General features: G+C 32.9%; 1 protein-coding gene across 1 annotated transcript in view; it reads right to left on the bottom strand.

Annotated features, from left to right (window-relative positions):
• The window catches only part of LOC139523675 (short transient receptor potential channel 7-like), an 87,942-nt gene that overhangs the window by 28,879 nt on the left and 38,681 nt on the right, over positions 1–20,382 (bottom strand). The window contains exons 2-3 of the mRNA XM_071317874.1: positions 19,931–20,040; positions 1,737–1,895 (exon numbers count right to left, since the gene is read on the bottom strand). Of these exons, the coding sequence (XP_071173975.1) occupies positions 1,737–1,895; positions 19,931–20,040 (269 nt within the window). The remainder of the gene's footprint in view (positions 1–1,736; positions 1,896–19,930; positions 20,041–20,382) is intronic.

Genomic DNA, 20,382 nt, shown 5'->3' with positions numbered 1-20,382 from the left:
TGCTTTTCAATATTCCATCCAAGTATCAGCGAGCGGTGCGTCACGGGAAACACATATCTCTCAATTTTTGTCTCAAGTTTAACAAGCATTGATAGTGTTTTTAGTGTTTTTTTCTTTTTGAGTCATTGTGCAAATTTGATTTTTTTTATTATCCACCTCTATGCAAATTTGTATAGTTGAATTATGATTTTGTCGTGTTCTACGTTATTTATGATTTAGAATGAAATTCAAAACAGTGTGGCTGTGGCCATTGATTGTCAAATTAAATTCATCCATTGACTGGGACAATTTAGGTGAACGTTTGTATGTAACGACCACTGCTCACTATGTACTTTTTAAAGACACTTAAACTATGGGGTCACCAAAGGTTCTCAACACCTTAATAAAGTAATTCGAAAAATTAATCAGAAATAACACGATGTTTTGATTTATATCAATTATAAAGGTTATTCCTAATTAATATTTCGAATTATTTCATAATTAAAGGCGTTAAGAAACCTTTGGTGACCCCACAGTTTAAATGTCTATCGTAGGTATGTCGTGAACAGTGGTCGTTACAGACAAACGTTCACGTAAATTGTCCCAGTCAATGGATGAATTTAATGTGTCAATCAATGGCCACAGCCACACTGTTTTGAATTTCATTCTAAATGAGTCTCCTCAAAAGATCCTATAAGATTACCTAAATCAATAAATTGTGCTCTTCTCATCGAAATACAATGGAGGAGAGTTAACGTTATAGCGAGATAGCAACATGAAGTTAACCAAATGAAAACCAAATGCCACGAAAAGACCCCAGCTTGCGACCAACTGTTCACTGGCCCGAGAATATTGATATAACAAAAGGTAAAACAAAAGTATATGACCAAACTCTTTCTTTTTGGTAACGACGAGCTTGGCACTATTTCAACACGGGGTCACAGTACAGACTAACGCTTCAATTTTACATAGATGTGAATACTGTATTGTATATCCATTCAACCGAAGTCATATCCATATGCTGGAGTTGTACTTCCAGACGGGGATAGTCCAGGTAACTATATATATATATATATATACACCCCAGTAACTCTTTGGTTCATTGTAACACGACGAGACAGCTTTAACCAAATAAATGACAATATTCCATGATAGGCACGTTAGGGGAAGAGATACTTACGTCGTTACATGCATGGTTGACCCAGCACGGTCATTCTGTATGTGCCTGTCATAAGTCAGTAACTTGTCATTTAGTACTTTTTGTTATCATTTACAAATCGTTGGTTTTAAATTTTGAGTTTTCAACATTTTGTCATGTCGGTGCCATTTTAACATACTATGCGTATTGGTTTTACAATCATTAATCATCAATAGGGTTAATACGTGCATCGAAATATCTAACTAATCTTCAAAGCTTCAAATTTCCTAAACATATCATTTGATTAATCAGCGAAAACCCACTACGGAATACTAATGTGATGTAACATAGCAATTATGTCAGAATGTGCTATAAAAAAATTAATCATAACAATATATTTTGAAAAAATACCCGGAAGATGGTAATTGATTCTCGTTATAGACAAAATCTCCAACCTAATATATAATTTAAGGGAAATCGATATTACTGCGCTGTATTTCACAGAAATTATTTTTGTAAATTAGAAATCTTAATTTCAGGATGTATTTTATTTTATACTGCTTCAGTTAATAGAAATGTCACTCTTGGGGTTTCAGTGTTGTGATTTTAAGTGTATTACCTCTCGATGTTCATTTCCCACAGCCAGACGTAATGGAGTTCGCCCGATTATATCGTGGTAATCGACATTGAAAGCTTGATTCTCATCCAGTATTTTTTGAACTGTTGGAATGTCCCCGAATTCTGCAGCATAGATGAATTCTTCTTCCAAAGTAGACAGCTGCAAGAGAAATGTCATAATGTCACAAATGTACCAGTCCCAAATGCAAGACACTAAAAGTCAAAATGAGCTATATTTGTAGAGTGATAATTGTAAGAAACTAAATTTCTTGACATTTATATTAGTGTTTCAACGAATTCGATATGGCAAAATTAGTTCAATGAGAAAAGACAACTTTTAAATATTTCTTTAAATGAAAGTGATTGTTTACTAAACAATAAAGATTTCTAAATAAATCCAGACCTTATTAAGTAACATTCAGAAGGTTTTTTTTTCTACATGCATATAACGTTTAAAAAACATGAAAAAGTTCAGGTATCAATTATAACCGCCAGTAGAATATTTAGTTCATATATAAAGTTGAAGCATATCACTCGATCACCTATCACTACATGTAGATGTATATCCATTCGTTGACCTTCATAAAAACTTACTAGTAAGATTTGATTTTGAAAATATCGTAACTTTAAGCGCCGTTGAATATACTACATGAATTTCTACTGCGTATATCATAGATGACAAATTTATCTAATTTTTTTTTTATCGAAGTGTAATCACGATTCACAGTTAAATGAAATAAACTTAGAATGTGGACAATTAACATGACACATCTTCTAGTGATACAGCTTTTGAGCGAGCTGTTCATTAACAAAGGCTCAGTAATGAGGAAAACATACAGTTTTCTTACAAACACGAAATATACATTAGCTGACGCGTGTACTTAATCACGGAGAATGGGATTGTACTCTTAATATACTAAGGTAACTTTCATAAGACAAAGTGCAAAATTTTATATCAGATTCATAGCTGGAACTTCTTTGCCATGATAACTTTACATTTCTGAAAATGATATATGAACTGTTAAGGGGAAGAAGACCACGTGGTGGTTTAGTAAAGGGACTCTTAACTGAATCTGCACATGACAAGTTGTCTGCAAAACTAAACCAATAACAGGAATTTCTAAAAATACACTGAGATTCCATATTTACATAATGGACAAAGCTAGAAACTAATTACGTGTCACGTTATTTGAGTTTATATGATTACAGAGGTTCAGTAAACTATTGCATCTGAGAGTACACTGCTCCTATAGGATTTTCATTTCTTGATATTACATTAAGTGTTCTCAGTCTTGTTTCGTAATGTAATTTTGAACATTTGTCTGGCCATCTTGTACTGTATGACAAATATTTGTCTCAAGTATATACAATTACATGTATCATATTAGGAATTCCCTGTAGATGTCTGCTTCTTGATTAAAATAAATGTGTTAAAAAGGATACATGGTATCTTAATCCTGTTTTTGGCATCTGCATTGCATGATGTTTCAAAAATGAATTGCAAAATGCAGTTACTTTGGATAAAAGACAGAAAAAATACTTTTAATGAATAATTAAATAATAGACAAGTGTATTTTATTGGTACCAATGCAATGACAATCCAAATTCCAAAACTTTTGTGAAAAAAATACATATTCTATACTGCAACATTAACTTAAATAGTTTATGCAGCATTTGTACATGACAGTTTCGAACGTAAACTTACGATTTATGATCGAATCGCAATTTATGAAAATTTATAAACTGAGGATTTTGTTCTGTGATAAAACATGCTGTTCTGTGAAATTAAATCAAAAACATATTATTTCGACTTTAACATTGCCGCTAAATGCAGTTTACAGCGTTTTGATTTCAAATCTCGCTATAATAATTTAACGACGCTTGCTAATTATTTAAGATTGTATGTTGATCTCGAAATGTCTCGGTTTTTTTTGTGTCGTTAAATTTGGTTTGCAGTCTTTTTGACGATATTACATAACATCTCATACGGTTCTTTAAATATAATTGAATTATAATTGAACGTTTCTGAATTATTTTTAATCCTTTAAGTTACAATGATGCAATCTAAAAGTCAAAATGTGAAGAAAAAAAAATGGGAATTCTATCACCTAAATATTTCATTTTACATCTCATTTCAAGTTTTTACCCAAAAAATGCAATCCAGACTTTAAGTTAGTCAATCCTTTTATCTGCTTATATTTTATTCTAATTTTTATTTAACAAAACATCGTCCCAAAATTTGGTTATCTTTCAATTATGCAATGTATATTATTTGACACAAATAATACAATACTTGCGACGAATCATCCCAGTTTGACATAAAACAAAACTCAAACTGAAACCAAAATCTGAGCAAACTGATTTTGTTCTGTAATCTTCAGCACGGTATCAAATATGATATCTGACCAGTTTGTCTCCACTATGCGCAATCGTTTTGTAACTTAAGAGCTTATGTTATATTGTATTACAAATTCGTGGAGACACATGGTTGCGACAATCAAGCATGATATTATGGGTTTGAGCTTTTAATTACAGTTGCAACCTTGCTCTTTTTGATGGTTTATAACGTATCGTAAATTACAGTGTAAGCTTAACCTCAATTTCAGTTTAAACATATTTTAAAATTTGACGTGCACGTATAATGCGGGATAGTTATTCTTTAAAGATATAATACAATGAGTGGTGTCCGACAGCTTTATGTAGAGATGCACAACGACTAAGTTATTTTTATATGATGTGAAAGTACGAAATGAGCGAATTGTTACATTGCATATATCGAACAGCATGCCCATACATGTACATTTTCAATTTAATAGATATAGGAAGATGTGTTGTGAGTGCCAATGAGACAACTCTTCATCCAAATAACAAATTATAAAAGTAAACCATTATAGGTCAATGTACGGCCTTCAACACGGAGCCTTGGCTCACACCAAACAACAAGCTATAAAGGGCCCCAGAATTACTAGTGTAAAATCATTCAAACGGGAAAACCAACGGTCTAATCTATATAAAAAACGAGAAACACGTATAAATTACAAAAACAAACGATAACTACTGTACATCAGATTCCTGACGTATGACAGGTGCAAACATTTGCACTGGGATTAAACGTTTTAATGGTACCAAACCTTCTCCCTTTTTCTGAAACAATAGCATAACATCACAACATAGAAAAACACACGATAAAATATCAATTGGAAGGCTTAACTCAATCAAAAAACGTAAGTTAAAACACTATGAACGAATAAATTTGATCTGCGACATCTGAATGCAAATGCACAGTTAATAAAATATTAGGGACAAACATTAAAGGCCAAAAAGCAAACAAACAAGTCCAAACAAAGCCATTGCAAGACACCACCGCGAAATATTTAAAGTCATAAGAAACGAGTGACCGGTGAAAAATAATGTTCTTTCAATTCTTGAACAAATGCATACAAACATCATAAACTGAGTTTTTTGTGCACTAGTTTATCATTTTTTCGTGTAAATTTCGTATAATCGTTAATTATTTTTTTTCAATCGGTCATTGTTGTTGTGAAAATATGGCAGACAATTAAAGTTCGTGTTTTGAAGCCGAAGTTTAACGAGTGTCACCTGTTTGTCAACAATCGACATAAAATCAACAAAAAAGCATGGAAATTGAGCACGTGTTTAACATGTAAATTCAGATAATAGTTTATTTTAAGGACATCCATGCGTATTATGATCACCGGATTTTTACGAGATGGGTCACACTGAGGTCACTTGCATACGGAAAATATATCGGGGGAATTGCTTCCTGGAAGGAAGCAATTAAAATAAAGTAAACTTCTTCCAAATACAAAAGTTTATGTACATAAGTTTTATAATGAAAACTATCCATTGAGTTATAAAAAAACGTATGCATTATTTTTTTTGATTTGAGGTTTCTTATAACTTTGACCTTCGAAAATAATCACTTTTGAAAAAAACCGGTTTTAATAATATATACAGGTAAATGAAAAATAACTTTGTCGTTTTAGGTATACTATACAATAAGAGATAGCTAAAACTTCCCTCTACAGATTTAAGGAGAATAATCTTGTATGTTTGGTTTTTAATCTGATTTTAAATTTGTCAGGAGATCAAAATGGCTACGTAGCAACGTTACGATGAATCCCGAGCTGTATAATAATTGATATTATCACACATTTTGTACTGATATGTACGTTTTTGCATGGCCAATAATAGCCGGAAGTCAAGGTTGGTTATCAGCCCTCGGGGCCGATATCGATATCAGCCCTCGAAATCCATATCAAGCCCCCGAGTTTAACTTCCGGTAAACTGTCAATCAAAGACTATTTGTAAACAAGTTGAACACAATGAAAAGAAATTTAGAAAGTTACGAATCTGCTGTAGAAGAAAAAAGTAGAAATCAACAGTGAAAATCACAAAAGTTCCCGTAAAATTTTGACGTCATAAAGAATTTATAAAATATATGACGCCACACTGGAATGAGTAGCGATATAGGATTCTTCTTAAGCATTTTTAACATTTGTAATGTAACATTTTAAAGTCGTTTAATATTTGCAATTCTTAGAATTAATATATTTATTGTTAATCATTTCTGAAACTTTTCACAAAACGTTGTTTACCTGCTGTGATACGAACTTTTTAAAACTCACAGTGATACATTTTTTATTTTATTTTCGTTAAATATCTTTTTGATTTTTGATGAAATATCAAACATAATTTGGTGTAAGCTATTTGTTTTCTCTTGCTTAAAAATATGTGATAAATAGATTATTACATGTCATTTTTCATATGGTCCCTGGTATCAGCCCACGACCCATATCAAGCCCTCGGGCTAAAGCCCTCTGGCTTGATATGGGAGTCTAGGGCTGATACCAGGGCAATATGAAAAATGCCATGTAATAATCTATAAATATTACATTGTAGCTGACATAAACACAAGCGTATCAGTATCTTCCCTGCGTGGGATAATAAATATGTTAATTTCATTAGGTCTTTTTCCATCAGAATGCAAACTTACAACCAAATGTCCTTATTTATCTGACGTCGACCTATAAAAAGCTAAGCTCGATCTTCAAATCGATTCAGAATCAAAATGTCAACCTTGATCTGACAAGACAGAATTCTTGTTTTACAGTCAGTCTTCATAATTAGAAAATTAACAGGCAGAAATATAATACAGCTGTTCGCCATGATGTCCATAAAAATAAATGTAATGCAATCTCTGAATTCGCTGAAGAGCAATTTGGGATTATTATTTTTATTATGAGCGCTTAAAGATAAGTCTAGAGAGCCATTAAGTAAGGAGTACAGTAGTTAAATCCGAGTGGGGGTCTTCAGAGTTTAGTTTTTAAAAGTAAAATGATCTCAACGGGAAGATGGTTATTACCACAGGTGTAACAAAAAAAGTGGGAGAGAAAACACTTTATAGTGAAAAAGATAAGTCAAAATGACAAACTAAGTGTAACAGATGTGGAATGATTGCCAATGAAACAATTATCCACCAAAGTTCAAATTAAGTTGATTTGAGCAGCTTTCGGCAAAAATGAAGAAACCCTATACCGTATAGTCCACTTTGAAAGGTCATAAACTTTACTATTTAAAAACATGAACATTACTAAACACCGACGAACTAATGTATTCCGAAGGACAAACATTAATTGTCCTTGCTCGTAAGTGGGATCTGTTGAGTTACGTATGACAAATACTAATTGCGACATAAGTCCTATTTGCATTGGTTAAAAATACAAATATTCCACTTGAGCGTTGTTAAGGTGGTACCTAACACTACAGGGAGATAACTCTGTCAAGTCAGCTTAACGTTTTAATTACGTTGTGTTGTAAAATGAATATGAAGCTTCTCAATGATTAAAATTGGTGTTTGTCAAATTGCATTATAACCAGTATAATTTTTCTGACAAAACGGTTGGTTCAAAAAATTTTAATTTTTTATATTTTTGTTTAAGTGTCAAAGTAAATACTTTGACAAAATTTTATAAAAATTTAACGAGCCAAATTTATTTTAGTGAAAGTGTTGGGTACCACCTTAAAGGACACTCAAAGTGGAAATGGAAATAAGCAAAATTGCATCTTAAACATAAAAACGACCAGACGTGTAGCGTGAATGATTGCCACAATTAGTGTCCAAATGGCGATCGCAAATGTCAATATGGTGGTACATGCATCTGTGACCTGCAAATGCAAATCCAAATGCCAAAAATATGATTACAAACATTAAAACTTGTGTTTACATTCAATTTCTTTTGATATGAGTTGCACTGATTGTTTCAAGAACTATTTGTCTTATTGTGAATGAAATTACATGTACCATAAAAAGATTCCATGCATTAGAAAAGCATTACAAAAGTCATATTTTACAAATAATTTGTCATGTGGTCAATTAGAAATGAACAATAGCTTCCAACCGGACATCTATTTCCTTAAGCGAACATCATTAATTCTTATTGCTCTAAAGAAATGTTTGAAAATAAACAGATCGTATAAAAGTAATTGTTAGTTGGCATAAGGTCAAGCAATACGTCATTGGAATGCGATTGTAATACACATTTTGAGGTCACGCAGGTTCAACCAACACTCAGTCAATTAGAAATGAACAATAGCTTCCAACCGGACATCTATTTCCTTCAGCGAACATCATTAAAAACAATTGGACTATATATAGGAACAATGTTGTTATGTATATAAAGCCGTGTTAACATATATGCATCTGCTATTTAAAAGTTAAATAGACAAGAACTGGTTAGTGTCTTTAAATATCAGCTGTATTTGTACGAGGCTTATAAACAAGTGTATTGCGAGCTTTAGCGAGCTATTACTCCTGTTTCGAGCCGAGTACAAATGCAGCTGATATTTAAAGACACTAAACAGTTATTGTCTTTATCCTGCAATTAATTCTGTATATTGTTTGTGCTTTGAAAGACATAAAAGCTCACATTTTTTTAATTTATTTTCGATTTTAAATCCCTTGAGGCCCGCGTAGTAACATTAAAATCACTCATTCAGCTGAAGATGGGTTCGCAAAAAAAAGAATCTCGAATGGTCAACAATAGTACATCTCTCAAGGTGAATAATTATCTATTTTATCATAAGGTTTATGTACCCTTCTGTAGCCATTTTTGTACGAATTTTTCAAACCTCAATTGTATCAAAACTAAAGATATAATAAATAATAGATATAGGCCATTTAGTACATGTTCCAAGGGGAAACTTGATGCAAAGCATTATTTTTTACTGTTTCATTGCATTTGATAGAAAAAGAGGATTTTGTGGCAAATAAATCAAGATTTTTATAGAAAATCCACAGCCTTTAATACAGAGATTTTTGTTATAAAATTTGAAACATAAATTACTCACTTGATTTTCTATGATGTGCTAGTGTTTATTTTTTACAAAAAGTTCTAAGTAACCTGTAAATTCCAAAACACCTCGTGATGAGTCACTTAAGTCGAGCGCACCCTAAAAGGTTGGGGTCGCCCCGATATTCCGACACCCCGTTAGTCCGACACCCCATTGGTCCGACACCCCAATAGTCCGACACCCCATTAGTCCGACACCCCGTTTGTCCGACATAGATAATATAACATCCTTTTAACATAGATAATCAATGATATATATATAACTTAAACTACGCAAATGCTTGAAATACTGAAAGACATAATTGCAAACTGCATTCGTCGTACATTAAAAGATATATAAAATTTACACTCAAAATCGCAATTGGCTTATAAATTCCTAAAAGGTGTTTCATATATCCACTTGTTGAAGCCTACCTGAAAATTAGCAAAATCATAAAAAACTTTAATTGAGGAACGTCGATTTTGTTACAGTACTATCCTCTGATTTCTTAACTTTTACTTCAAATTATTATTTATGTTATCAACTACTCCTTAATTCTTTTCAATGCTAATCAAGCTGTTCATTAGACTCCGTGTAATATGACTATCATATGCTAATAAACAGGTACAGTTTTAGCTCACCTGACCTGAAAGGTCAAGTACTTAAGCTTTTCTCACCTCTTGGCGTGCGCCGTCCGTCGTCGGACTGTCTTCGTCGTCGTCTGTTCACTTTAACGAAAATCTTCTTCTCTGAATCTGAATGGCCCATTTTAACCAAACTTGGCCACAATTATCACTAGGGTATCTAGTTTAAAACATGTGTCCGATCGATGACCACCCCTACCAAACAACATGGCGGACATGGCTAAACATAGAACATAGGGATAAAATGCAGTTTTGGCTTATATCTATGAAACTAAAGCATTTAGAGTAAATCTGACAGGTGTCAAAAATGTTTATTGGATTTAGATTTATCTGCCCTGACATTTTCAGACGAATCCGACAACCCCTTATTAGGTTGCTGCCCCTGAGCTTGTAATTTTACGGACATTTTGTAGTTTTTGTTATCATTATAATATCTAATATTTAATACTATTAATTATGATTTTAACCTTATTTTACATGATTCTTTAAGCATCAGTAAATGCAGGTGAGCGACGCAGGCTCTTTAGAGCCTCTAGTTGAATTATGTAGTCATGAGATGACAGTATTTATTGTCTATGTATGTTATAAACTACTAGATATAAACACAACTGGTGATAGTTTTCAAAAGGAAAATGCCTGTATAAGTACATGTACTTCCGTAATATTATGTTAATAAGGAGCATGCATACAATTCTTGTAATGCATTCGCGTGCATTATGGTCAATAAGACGACCCATGTATCTAGGTACCTGCGAACGCTATTATGCGTTATATTATCATGACTATGATATGCATGATTTTTACTCATATATATTTCTCATGAAGTTTGAACATTTTGACAAAGAAATGGTGTATGCTCTTTGATTGGGTGGTTGTCGCTTTGACATATTCCCCATTTCCATTCTCAATTTCATTAAAACAAATATGATCTTGACATTTTATTGGTTATATCAATATACCGTAAAGCGGGTTATTTTCGCGGGTGTAACAATTCACGATTTTCATTGAATAAGGTATACATGCGAATTATTTTGAAAGTTATTATTTTGGCGGATTCATAACTTTTATCATACCTTTGCATGATCACTTGCGGAATTTAATTTGGAGATTTTATTCTATCCGCGAAAATTTACACCCCGCAAAAACAACCCGGTATACGGTATATGAAGCGATAAAGAACTGCATTTTGCATTCGATGACGTCAGCGTATGTAGATATATGCGCAGCAATACTTGATTAATGAACAGCTGCGCCATGAGCGCATGATACGTCCGTCGTCTTGTGTGTGAACTTTTATGCAATTATCATAAATTATAGTTTCATACATATGGGGTGACATGTGAGAGCCCCCTCTTTATAAAAATAAAAATCAACAACTCTAAAATAAAGTTTGAATCATCACCAAAAAGTATACAGATCTTTACATGAATATACCTAAGAATTGTATAAAGTTGTAAGCAATAATCATAAATTGTTTTTGAGATACGGCGCGACATGTGACCTTGCATTTGACGGGCGTATAAAAACAAACACAGAACTGCCATAACATTACATTCAATATTTGAACCTGCATTTATTTTGTTGATATTTTGATACCTTGCCTAGCTAGATGCTTTTTGTAATAATATACATGTACTTGGGTTTTTTTCTTGGTTCCGTGAAACTACTATAATTGCACAATGTTTACCGGTACCAAGTAGAATATAACGATCTTCTGATGAGACTTTCTTTGTAGTGTTGTTTATATCCTTCCAGATCACCTAGTTACATTTCAGGTTGTGAGTGCGATTTTTTGTTTTGAACAACTTTTATTTAATAGTCCAATTGAGTATGGAAATGGGAAATGTGTCAAAAAGAAAACAATCAGACCAAAGAACAAACAACAGCCGAAGGCCACTTATGGGTCTTCAATGCAGCGAGAAACTCCCTCACCCGGAGTCGTGTTTCAGTTGGCCCCTAAACAATACTGTATATAGGGATTGTTTTACTTGAACATTTGTATTGTCCTATTTTCTTATATACTTATAGATCGATTTTTTGTTGCCTTTTATATAGATACTCTAGGGGTAGCCCTTGATCTAAGTCGCAAAATTCTTTAATTAGTGTTCACTTTAATTTCAAATACAACAGATCTATCTGATAGGACAACTGAGTTGAAGTTGAAGATTGTTGTTTGCATCTACCGCAATGGAGGGGTGAGGGGTAAGCAATTCCGTTCGAATAGCGGGTTAATTGACAAGTTCATTGATGTGGAAAGTGTGTGTTCACAGTTTCGGTATGCAAGTTATCTTATGTTGTTCCTCGTAAAGATAATGCTACAACTCTTTGAGTGGTCCATAGGTGGCCTGTTGCAAGGCAACATTTCTGTCCCTATCCAATGTACCCTTATTTTCCAGTGGCAGTCCAAATTTCCCCGACCATCATCCCAGATGGCCTTTGTTGTGACAATATCTACCTATTGTATTTATTGTGAACTTGTTCTCCTCCTGAATATGCATGACATATTTGCCACTGGACATTAAGCAACCAAAAATCAATCAATAAATCGTAAAGATAAACATTAACATAACAGTACTATCGATGTGTCCCTGGTTCCTCTCTAAAAACTGGTCTAACACTAGGTTCACAACTAGTAAATTTCTGTGTATCAGCTTACTACTATTGGTCGGGATTAATTGTATTGTCGGACTATTGGTGTGTCGGATCAATGGGGCGTCGGACAAATGGGGTGTCGGACTAGCGGGGTGTCGGACCAATGGGGTGTCGGACTAGCGGGGTGTACTTGATTTTGGCCATATTTATACTTGTCTTAACCAATAACTACATTTATAAACTTGTAGTAAGGAAATCAATACTAGCACTGCATGCAATAATCCTATATCTATCAGTCATCAAATTGCCAAATATGAGAGTACAAGGATAAAGGCTGTGGATTTTCTATAAAAATCTTGATTTATTTGCCACAAAGTCCTCTTTTTCTATTAAATGCAATGAAACAGTAAAAAATAATGCTTTGCATCAAGTTTCCTCTTGGAATATGTACAAAATGGCCTATCTCTATTATTCATTATATCTGTAGTTTTGATACAATTGAAGTTTGAAAATTTCGTACAAAAATGGCTACAGAAGGGTACATAAACCATAACAACTATATAATTTCAACAGTAAAAACAAATAACAAAATATTGTCCAATTTGAAACAAAAGTGAACGAGTTGTCCTACGCTTCAGAATTTTAAACTGAACTTGAAATTCACTTGACATGCATGCTGAAATTGACATGGTTGATTTTGTTACACGTGTACACATTCAAGTTTTGAAATCGATGATTTTATGTCGTAGAAATAAATGCTGCTCATGTTTGTCTGTTAACAGAAAATTGGTTTAATTCTTATTGCTCTAAAGAAATGTTTGAAAATAAACAGAACGTATAGAAGTAATTGTTAGTTGGAATAAGGTCAAGCAATACGTCATTGGAATGCGATTGCAATACACATTTTGAGGTCACGCAGGTTCAACCAACACTCAGTCCGACAGTGGGCGGAGCTTTAAAGCGATAGGGCTGTATCTGATAAAGTGATCCATGAGGGTATCAGATATAAGCTTTTAACAAACAATATGTATTTACTGGAAATTTTTGTTCTATCATTAAAGATATGTATAATAAAAGTGACCTCTGTGTTAAAATTGACAACGAAATGACTCCATGTTTTAAATCGTTTATAGGGGTTAGACAAGGTGATGTTTTAAGCCCAAAATTTTTTCAAATATTTATCAATGATGTACCTGACAAGTTTTTATCTTGTCCTGATCCAGTAAATAGTAATAACCGTAGAGTAGACTGTCTTGTGTATGCTGATGATGTAGTAATTTTTTCAGAAACACAGGAAGGATTGCAAAAGAGAATTAACATGTTACATGAATATTGTTTAGAATGGTGTTTTGATGTTAATTTAAAAAAGACAAAAAGTATAATTTTTAACAAGCCAGGAAAACTTTTGAAATGCTGTTTACATTTTTGAGGTAAAGAGATTGAAAGTGCAAAATTATATAGATATCTTGGAATCACTTTTACATCTAGTGGTATATTCAAGCAGTGTAAAGATGAATTATACAACAAATCTTTTAAAGCATGTTTTAAGCTACAGAGATGCGTGTCATCATCTAACCCTAGTACTGCCAATTTTTTACATCTTTATGATCATACAATTAAACCCATACTATTATATGGCAGTGAAATATGGGGAATGTTTAGAACTGATTCAGCTGCATATAAAAAGATAATGATTATATATTAGAAAAAAATTTTGGTCAGGATTCTTCTGAAAAAGCTCATAACAAATTTATGAAATATATTCTTGGTGTAAACAGAAAGTCAAGTAATATAGCTGTAATGTCAGAGCTTGGTAGATTTCCTATGTATTTTACTATAATTTTATCAATGTTAAAATATTGTCATAGACTGGGACGTTTGAAAGAAGGATTATTATTTGATGCATTTATATGTTGTAAACAGTTACATAGTTCTAATGTAAATACATGGTATTTTAGTATAGATTATATTCAAAGAGAGATTGAATTACCAAATTTTAACCAATCAATTGGTTCTTTATGTCAGTATGTTAAAAATAAACTATGTAAAAGTTATTTAGCATTTTGGAATAAACTGAAGTATCAAACAATTAACTCCGAAAAAGGGAAGCTTGGTACTTATTTTTCTATAAAAAATTGTTTTAAAAAATAGAAATATTTAGAATTACAGGACTTCAAAAAAGACAGTCAATTTGTAAATTAAAAATAAGCGCTCACTCTTTAAAAATTGAGACAGACATATATTCAAAAAAACATGTAGAAAGATCTGAGCGTCTTTGTTCTAATTGCTCACTTGGTAAAGTTGAAGATGAGCTTCATTTTTTATTAGAATGCCCTCTTTATGATATTCAAAGGGACAATTTTTTTCAAGACATTTCTAACAATTGTTATAATTTTATAAATTTAAATAAAGCTTCTAAATTTGTACGGCTCTTGACCCAAGAAAATGTTACTCTTATGGAAAAACTGGGCTGTTATATTTGTGACTATTTTGAATGAAGGAGATCAGGAATGAACACTGACACTAAGTCAAGTAAATAATTTGAGAATAAATACATATATAATGAAATTTAATTATTCTTTTATTTACAATATATATGTGGTTTTTAGCTTGATTCTGACCAATGCTTATATTCCAAATATATATGTACATGCATCTATTATTGTTGTTGTTACCAATTATGTAAATCAATTGTATCTGATTTTATGCCCTTTATGGACCCTGTAATTTGGGAAATAAAAATATTCTATTCTATTCTATTCTCTGGCCTTTGTTAGTCGGAAATTAGTATGGCGTTCATTATCACTGAACTAGTATATATTTGTTTAGGGGCCAGCTGAAGGACGCCTCCGGGCGCGGGAATGTCTCGCTACATTGAAGACCTGTTGGTGACCTTCTGCTGTTGTTTTTTCTATGGTCGGGTTGTTGTCTCTTTGACACATTCCCCATTTCCATTCTCAATTTTATATTCTATAGTAAGACACCCAATTGCAGGATAAAAACGAATACATGCTTTGCTGACATGATGAACAGAAAAAAAACCTGTTAGTTAATCGGAGTCATTTATCAGTAGCATACGACGAAACGTCTAAACACGCGATTTAAAAATTTGTCAAGTATTTTTCGCCCAGTTGTATATTGACAGAAATATTTATCACCAGGGTGACCTCTGAAGGAATGTTTAGGCACCTACGTCAACCTGAAAACATTGTAGCTACATGTGTCATGAAAGTATTTAGTGAATTGATTTTTATAACCATTCTCTCTTAAACAAATAGTACGTCAAAATGTTCCTAGACACAGGGGAGTTATTGTTACAATAGAGCAAAAACAGTGACAATCTCAACAAAAAATTATGTCTTGTTAAATTCTCCCCATGGCTGTTTAGCTTTATTGTTCCGTCGTATAAGTAAATATGGGAATGGTCTACTCATAAGATAGATATATGTATAAATGTTGGATATATACATGATATATATGACAAAAAGTGTAGCAAAACAGTGCACAGGGACGAAGGTTTGAGCGTCAACTTCTCCATATATGCCCTACCCTTACAGGCCCTCATAAACCGATTACTAAGCTGGAGACAATAATCTGATTCCAGAACATAAATATTGATCTTTTTATTGTTATATCATGCAAAACTTCTCACTGAAGATCTGTTCAAATTGCTTTACAGTTGTATGTATTAATATCTCAATTGTGGAACAATAATATGTGTTTTGTCGTCAGTTTCTGAATGAATAAGCAAACTTAAGGTTAACTGCAACTAAAATCGCAAAGACATGCAAGTCACTCTGATAATACCGATAGTAGACATGATAGATGAGTACACTTATAAAGGTGTTACATGACTGTATAGCTGAATATATGTTAAGGGTTTTTCTCATTGTCGAAGAACGTATGGTGATTTATAATTGCTGGTAACTTATTTTTAATCTGGTGGATAGTTGTCTCATTGTCCATCATACAGTTTTAAATTGTGTTCTCATCTGTTATCGGTCACCTAAACATTCTCCTAGCCGCCTTCATGTAAACACTTTGTTTTTGTTTATTTTTTGTCACTCTGACAAATCATTTTTTTGCTTATAAACAAGTTGTGTCCTCCCATTTGTGACATTTGATGTCACTCGAAGTTTAGTTGGAGTATTAAACGTAATGTCTCAATCATTATTCTCCATTTTTTTGTTTCCTGTTTTCTGTTTGTTCTGTTTATCTATTTATTCATGGTTATTTATTCACATTTGTCACCGACAAGAATATTCCTGTTATCGACTGGACTATTCCGGTTTCATGATAAGTTTTCTTTAATGATCATAATAACATGTTATTTGAACGCAGTCAGACAATCAACATGATTAATTCTATGGTTAATTCTTAAACTATTTATATAAAATTGTATTAATAATTTGACGGTTTTCTTTTTCTCTTTATTACATGTATCAATTTTTCATCAATTTCTATATAATATGAATAAATTTAAGTACATGGTCAGATCTTCAACAATGAACAAAACAAATACCGTATAGTAAGCTACAATGTATAAAAGACCCCGGTATAACAAGATATGAAACAATTCAGGAAAGATAACTCTCGGCTTCATTTCATGCAATCGGATCACATGCAACGACAGAACAACATGGTATTGTCTTGGGGAAGGCACATCCAGAATTTATCTAGTTTTAACATGCGTATGAGTGCTGACAATTCCATCCCAGCACAACACAGGACTTGATCTTTCATACCAAATAAATCTTTTAGGACAAAAATGTTCGACTTTACTAATAACTAGTTCGTAGATATAAGAAGATGTGGTATGAGTGCCGCCAATGAGACAACTCTCCAACCTAGTAAAAATTTGTAAAAGTAAGCCATTGTTGGTCAAATTACGGCCTTTAACACAGAGCTTTTGCTCACATCGAACAGCAAGCTATAGTGTCAATGGGTAAAACGACATGTATTCCCTTTCTGGGTAAACATGGTTGATTTACTAGTTAGAATTTACTTTGAACTAGTTTGCATAAAATAGGCTCTTTCATCCTATTGCCATAAACGTGAGAAATGTGACAAAAAGTCACACGATTCCTATTTGATTGTTGTTTTTTTTTCCTTTTCTTAGAACTAACTTTCTGTAATGGTGAGAACTCTAAGAAGACTATGATACCCATCGTCTTCGTGCCAGTTGTTCATGTGATTCGTGACAATCTGATGAATCAAACCATTTCCAACCGATTTTTACAAAATCAGAAATGAAATAGCGAAATAATGATTTACAAATTAAAACTTGAAAACGTGAATCAACAACTATAATTTGACAGTAATAAAACGTTTTCAGAAATAGTGTATTTGTGCTGTTTCTTTTTTTTTTATACTCTTGTTAACGTATTTGTAGTTGATAAAATAAAGTACTACAGTGACTAAGTACATGTCTTTTGTATGAGTTTCAATTTTTCAATGATCTTAGAATCTTGTATAAATTTTATCGTACTTTTTAAGCTACGTTCACACTGCCGATCAGATCAACTCGATCAAGCCCGATCAAGACAAATTACGTGATCGGGAGACTGGTCTGACTCAATCGTCAAGAATGTTTGGGATAGTCTACCTTGCTCGTCGTCGATCTGACTTTCTACCCGAGAGTTTTTGACATGTAAAACAGGATTATTTAAAAATAATATACATGTTGTTCATCTGATTTGCCTGAAGATACTATTAATTGGAAATGTGTTAATGTGTATATGGCTTTTGTCTATTTGCATAAATATCTATAGAATTAAACAATTTCTATCGAGTCACCAATAGGTCATTTTAATTCATGGAATCTGTATAACTCAATGTATGTATAACATGGATCATGTAAATGAAGTCCCACAAATGATGTTTCGCTAACAGCATATTCTATTTTGAGGATGACACAATCACAAATGTCATATTGTTTAACGCACAGAAAGTGATTCATATCAGCATGGAAATGGTTATATAAACATGACTTGTCCTTGCATGGAAAGTGTTTCGGTCTCTTTACGTAACAACAACATTACAACACCTCTTTGCAAAGTATCTAGTGTCGGATTCAGGGGGAGGAGCATATGTAATCCATACCAGCATGGAAATGGTTGAAATAAAACATACACTGTAGGTTATAATAACATGACTTATCTAGGGTTTCGCTGTCTGTACGTATCAGAAACATTACATTGGTGCATGTTGATCTGTTTAAACGCAAAATGTTCAGTAGCGGATTCAGAGGAACGAACAATGCGTGCGCTCTTCCTTTCACCGCCAAAAAAATATTATCATGTTTTTCACGATTTATATGATTTTAATAGCGTATAATCGAACAAATATTTGTTTGCCTGGCTTCGGTCGGCAGTTATTATCCGTTTTTTGAAATTACGAACCTCTTTTAAAAAATCCTGGATCTGCCCCTGATATCTGTTCGTATCAAACATGATACACTTTTCAAACGGCTTTGTTAAACATCCCTACAGCACATTGTTGCTACATTTCATAATCGCCATTCCTGGTTTTTCTTACGTTGACTTCATGCATCCCAATTGACGTGTACAGTATTTTTCTAATAACTTTTTATTTGCGATTCCGAAGAAGGTAAATCCAAATATTGCTTTATAAGTACTATCATGTTTTAAGGAAAACACACTATACTTTTTCTAGATCCATGGATGAGGACGTTCGAGTTGCAAATTGTAGTAAGAATATAAGTAGTAATGTATTTTCTGCATGTAAAACTGTTAGTCGCCGACGTCAATACATTTTTTGTACCTTTTGAACCGATAGTTTTAGGGAAGTTGGTGCTTGCATGATTATTGACCTACTTTATTATATCATAAAGGAAATGTAAACTATACAGATATTAAACAACAACCAGGCGGAACAAATAACCAGATACATGTACCTAAAAAGTTTTTAACTTTTTTCGTCGTTGCAAACAATAAGATTTTATTCGATTCCACTCATTCCACTCATTGTGCTTGGGTTAATACACTTTAACAAATTACATAAACAAACAAGATATAAATTAACCAAAATATGGAATGTTTCAAAACATGTCGAATGGGCAGAACAAGGGGACATTATTTAATCGAAATATTCAGGAAACTGTGTCCATTGTTTTCGTATTTCTCATACTCAGTGTCAAGAATTCTAAATGTTCCCTAAGAATGCTTAAACATGCATCAAGATCGACAAGGCATTTATTTAACGAAAACAACAGAAACTTTAGAAAACATTTTGATACACAGTTATTTAGTGAAACATTCTAATCATCTTAAGTAGGGGAAAATGTCAAAGAAATTCCAAAAATAAACAGTTCTCATAATCTCTTTCATCAATCAATCAACAGTATATGCAGCAATGTTATTGATAGCAATTTTAATTCTTGCATGTCTTGTTATTTGGCTAGAAGGATAAAAAAGGCAGTGTTACTTAATATCATTTGCGGGAAGATACGGAGTGGCTGTGAACGAGACAACAATCATGTTCTTATAACAAAGAAACCAACAATTTACAAAAATGTACATTATCAAGGGAAAAGCGTTTAGATATAATAATTAAAGTTGCTGGACTTATTATTTCTTTAACTTACCGATCTGTTAAATCCATGATACTTTTCACCAAGTGTAAATTTTTGTACGTTTCGTTTATCCCTTCCTGTCCTCTGGTACGATGAGTCTAGGCTGTTATCAGCAGTTCTGGCTAAAAAAAAAGAGAAATGAATATGAAAAATAGTTTAAAAAGGAGACGATGCTAGTGATGGTCGATTGGTGTTTAACACCAAGTGGATGTGAGTAGTACGTACATGTACATACATGTATAAGACCAACAAGGTAAAGTGATTTGAATATGACTCCTGATTCGTACTAGACCGAGACCCTGAGTCCGTATTTTGAACAGGTAGCTCGGAAGGTAACAGTCCGTAGGCCATGTTACCCTTTCTGGACTCTTAGGTCTAACATGTTTTGTCATCTTTCTAAACGCCGCATGCTTAGCGGATAAGCAGCAAATACTTATTTTCAAGTAGTTGGTATGACTCGGTGA

This window comes from Mytilus edulis, chromosome 5 (genome assembly GCF_963676685.1).
Source record: "Mytilus edulis chromosome 5, xbMytEdul2.2, whole genome shotgun sequence".
NCBI classification, from domain to species: domain Eukaryota; kingdom Metazoa; phylum Mollusca; class Bivalvia; order Mytilida; family Mytilidae; genus Mytilus; species Mytilus edulis.
The sequence above is the reverse complement of the archived record's forward strand: the minus strand, read 5'-3'. Positions and strand labels throughout refer to the sequence as shown.